The sequence below is a fragment of the Chelonoidis abingdonii genome, unplaced genomic scaffold (assembly GCF_003597395.2).
Source record: "Chelonoidis abingdonii isolate Lonesome George unplaced genomic scaffold, CheloAbing_2.0 scaffold0330, whole genome shotgun sequence".
NCBI classification, from domain to species: Eukaryota; Metazoa; Chordata; order Testudines; family Testudinidae; genus Chelonoidis; species Chelonoidis abingdonii.
In genome coordinates, this window is record NW_027424591.1 from 2,459 (window position 1) to 6,820 (window position 4,362).

General features: G+C 67.1%; 1 protein-coding gene across 1 annotated transcript; it reads left to right on the forward strand.

The window, feature by feature from the left end:
• Nucleotides 1–1,933: 1,933 nt before the first annotated feature.
• On the forward strand, nucleotides 1,934–3,986 carry LOC116826954 (proteasome subunit beta type-8-like). Its single transcript, XM_032784027.2, has 4 exons — nucleotides 1,934–2,110; nucleotides 2,344–2,455; nucleotides 2,898–3,027; nucleotides 3,414–3,986. The coding sequence occupies exons 2-4, from the start codon at nucleotides 2,397–2,399 to the stop codon at nucleotides 3,984–3,986; spliced, it is 762 nt and encodes a 253-aa protein (XP_032639918.2). The 5' UTR covers nucleotides 1,934–2,110; nucleotides 2,344–2,396.
• Nucleotides 3,987–4,362: the final 376 nt, after the last annotated feature.

Below are 4,362 nucleotides of genomic sequence, written 5' to 3' on the forward strand. Positions count from 1 at the left end.
GGGAAGGGGGTTTCAGCTCTCCTGCAACGTGTGGTGCTCCCCAGGGAGTGGGGGGTTCTCAGAGCTTCCCCCCATATGCGGCTCTTCGCCGCGGGACCTGGCAACAGGACACAGGACCAGAGGTGTGCAAAGGGGGTCCGGTCTCTGGCAAACCCAGCTGAAGACCTATTGTGCTGGCAGAGAGACCGGGGCCACCTCCCAAGCTCAGGGGGGCTTGCTGGGGGGGAATCGAGGCAGGCGAGTGAGGGGTGGGGCGCTGGTGTTTGTCTGCTGTGTGTAATAAAGTGGGTCTTGTTTTCTCATGTGTTTCCTGCCTGATCTGGGGTTCAGCCCCCCTGGCAGCATCAGGTCACCCCAGGGCCTCAGCCTCCATCCACGCTGGAAGCCCCTGGGCGGATCCCCCTTGGAACACGTGCTGTGTTTCCTGCCTGTGCCCTTGGGGGTCCCTGCCTGGGGTGGTGGTGGACCCTAGAGTGACAAGACAGGCTGGTGCGACTTGCTCAGTCTCGAGCTTGCAACGCCCAGGCTGGGAACAGGGGAGGGGCAGGCTGGAGGCGGGATCTGCGAATGCCCCTGGCAGTTGCCGTGAGGGAGGAAGAAGCTGTGAACGCCCCTAGGCAGTGCCCAGATAGGGGAAGGTGTCATTAGCCGAGCCCCGCCCAAGGGGGGACCGGCAGCAGTTCACTAGGCAGATCGGGCTTGCATCAGGTTAGAGCTGCCCCCCACCCATCCGTCCCGTTGTGGCGCCAGGCGGCCGGAGCAGCGCCCCTGGGGGCGTGTGGGGCTGGCAGAGGGCGGTCACCGCCACCCCGCTGCGTAGGATGTCCGAGCGGACCGGCCCATTTGGCGCCTGGGACCCTCCTTTCCCCCCTGCGCCCCCCGGGGTGGATCCCTGCGCTTTTCGGATGAGCACGTCCCCGCTGGCTGCCCAGGGCCTCTCCCAAGGGACTTCCCTGAACACCTCTGGACTGGCCCTCCTCCGGCTCCCGCTGTTGCCCCCCCGGATCCCTGCGCCTCAGCCCTCTCCATTGCGCCCTGGACCGAGCTGGCCCCGCTGCGGCTCGCCATTGATTGCCCAAAGTTCCTTCCTAAGAGCCCCCAGCCCCCCCCCAGCGCCCCATGACACCCCCTGCGCTCTCCCCCTCCCCCACGCCGCCCCTCCCAGGGCTTCCCCCTGCTCCCCGTCCGCCGGGACCCCCCCTCGCTCTCACCCCCTCCCTGTGCGCCCCTCTCCGTGCGCCTGCCGGGCCGGGCGGGCGGTCCCTCCCAGCGGCGCTTTCGGTTTCTGTTCCCCCGGCGCTACAGAGCAGGCGGGAAGGCGCAGCGAGGGCGGATGGCGCTGGTGGAGGGTGTGCGGCCCCCCCAGGTGGGCTGGGACTGGGCCCCTTCCGGAGCCGCCGCCTGCGCCCCGGACCCGATCACTAGACAGCTGTCGGCCTGCGGGCACCCGAGCTGGCCCTGCCCAGGCGGGCGAGCAGTCAGGCGGGGGGCAGGAAAGGCGCGCCATGGGGGGGCAGGCCCGGGGCATGGGGTGTCAGTGCAGTAGGGGGTGCGAGGTGGGGGAGCGGGGCAATGCCCTGGGCATGGTGGGGAACGGGATGGGGCCAGTGCCTGGCGGTGGGCCAGAGGAGGAAGTCCATGGGTGGCAGAGAGGGTACTGCTCTGGCTCAGTGGGGTCAGTGCAGTAGGGTGGAGAGGGAGGGGGCAAATGCCTGAGCATAGGGCGCAGGGTGAGGGGCCAGTGCCCTGGCGGTGGGGTGGAGAGGAAGGTGCCAAGAGGTGGGGGGCAGGGAGGGGGGTACAGCTCTGGGCATGGGAGGACGGGATGGGGCCAGTGCCCTGGCGGTGGGGCAGAGGCGGAAGTGCCGTAGAGGTGGGGAGGGGGCAGGGAGGGCGGGTACTGCTCTGGGCAGGGGACGCAGGGCTGGAGAGCCAACCTCACCATCTCCCCCACCCCCCCAGCCAGCCCAGTTCCTGCAGACCTACTCCGAGGAGGGCCGGGATGGGGTGCGGATCCAGCTGGCCCACGGCACCACCACCCTGGCCTTCAAATTCCAGCATGGGGTCGTCGTGGCCACCGACTCCCGGGCATCGGCCGGCAGCTACATTGGTGAGACGCTTTCTTCCCCCTCGCCCTGCACCCACAGGAGCAGCAGGGCTGGCTGGATACATGGGGCTGGGTCCGTGGGGACGCTGGGTGCCAGGATAGAGAGAGAGAAAGTCTCAGGGGGAGACTCTCCTGCCACCCCAATACTGGTGGGTGCCCCACAGCCCAGCCTGGGGCTCTCTCTACTGGGGGTACTTGGCTAATGGACGTTGCTGACTCCAATTCCTTCCGTGCAGCCGACCTGGCCTACAACAAGGTGATCGAGATCAACCCCTACCTGCTGGGCACGATGTCGGGCAGCGCCGCCGACTGCCAGTACTGGGAGCGGCTCCTCGCCAAGCACTGCAGGTGCCTGCCCCGATGGGCCCCCGCTCCCAGGGAGGGCAGTGTGGGGCTGCCGGGCAGTTTGGGTGGGGGAAAGGAGGGGCAGGGGGCGTTGGGTTTGGTGGACAGCGGGAATGTTTTGAGGTGCAGGGGGACTGGGGTGGTGTGGGCTGCTTGTGGGGTGCAGCGAGGTGTGTGGGAAGGTGTGGGGATGCAGAGGGCTATGGGTGTGTTATGGGGCACAGCAGGAATTTGGGGGTGCATGGGGGTGTATTACAGGATGCAGGGAGTTGTTAGGGGGTGCAGAGGGTTATGGGTGTGTTATGGGGTGCAGCAGGAATTTGGGGTGCAGAGGGGCATGGGGGCATGTTACACGATGCAGGGAGTTGTTAGGGGATGCAGGGGGTTTGGGGGCTCTGTGAGGGAGTCCCAGGTGCTCACCCCAGCCATCCCCCCCGGCCCCCAGGCTCTACGCCCTGAGGAACAAGGAGCGGATCAGTGTCTCGGCCGCCTCCAAGCTGCTGTCGAACATGCTGTGCGAGTACCGGGGCATGGGGCTGTCCGTGGGCAGCATGATCTGCGGCTGGGACAAGAAGGTACCAGCCCTTGGCTCTGTCCTGTGACATCCAGTCCCGTACCCTCAGCACCCCCCTCTGGGCCCCCAGCCATGCCCTCAGCACCCCCCTTTGAGCCCCCAGCCATGTCCCCAAGCCCCCACCTCTGGCCTCCAGCCATGCCCCAGGCACCCCCCTCTGAGCCCCCAGCCATGCCCCCAATTCCCCACCTCTGAGCCTCCCACGCCGGGATCCTTGAATCTGAGCCCATGACCCACATCTCTGAGCCCTTCTATAGAGAAGACCACCCACCCCACCCCTACCTGTACCCCTAAACCCCCACCTGTGAGCCCCCTCCCCACACACCCCTGACTGGCTCTCTCTGAACCCCCAGCTCCCTGCAGCCCCCTGACTCTCTCTTCCCGCAGGGCCCTGGGCTGTACTACGTGGACGATAACGGGGCGCGTCTCTCCGGCCCCATGTTCTCCACGGGCAGCGGGAAGCCCTACGCCTATGGGGTGATGGACAGCGGGTACCGGCCTGACCTCAGTGTGGCGGAGGCCTATGACCTGGGGCGCCGCGCCATCTCCTACGCCACCCACCGCGACGCCTACTCCGGGGGCTTCGTCAACAGTAAGGGGACCAGAGGCTTGGGGGGAGGATTGGGCCCCCAAGGGGTGATTGCCCTGGGCTGCTGTTCTGGATGCTTGGGTCCCATTCCCCCAACCCTTGGGGGTGAGCACCCTGCACTGCCATCCCGGACACATGGGTCCTGTCCCCTCACACCCCAGGCGTGGGAGCTCAGCTCTGCCATCCTGGACACCTGGGTCCCGTCCCCTCACACCCCAGGCGTGGGAGCTCAGCTCTGCCATCTCGGACGCCTGGGTCCCGTCCCCTCACACCCCAGGGGTGGGAGCTCAGCTCTGCCATCCCGGATGCCTGGGTCCCGTCCCCTCACACTCCAGGCGTGGGAGCTCAGCTCTGCCATCCTGGACACCTGAGTCCCGTCTCCTCACACCCAGCGTGGGAGCTCAGCCTCTGCCATCTCGGATGCCTGGGTCCCGTCCCCTCACTGCCCCCGAGGGGTGTGGCTCAGCTCTGCATCCGAGACACCTGGGTCCCGTCCCATCACTCTCCGGGTGCCTGAAAAGACTGATTGCACGGCCCTGCTACTGTCATCTCTGATTGCCTGGGCTCCTCCCCATGCCTGGTCTCTGCCCCCATTCTCGGGGCTGGTGCTGCCCTCCTCTCCTGTCCTCTCCCCCAGTGTATCACAACTGAAGGAAGATGGCTGGATCCGGGTGGCCGGACGACGTCAGCGACTCTGCTGCACCCATGTACGCGGATGCCAAGCAGTGACACTGGAACGGACCCGGG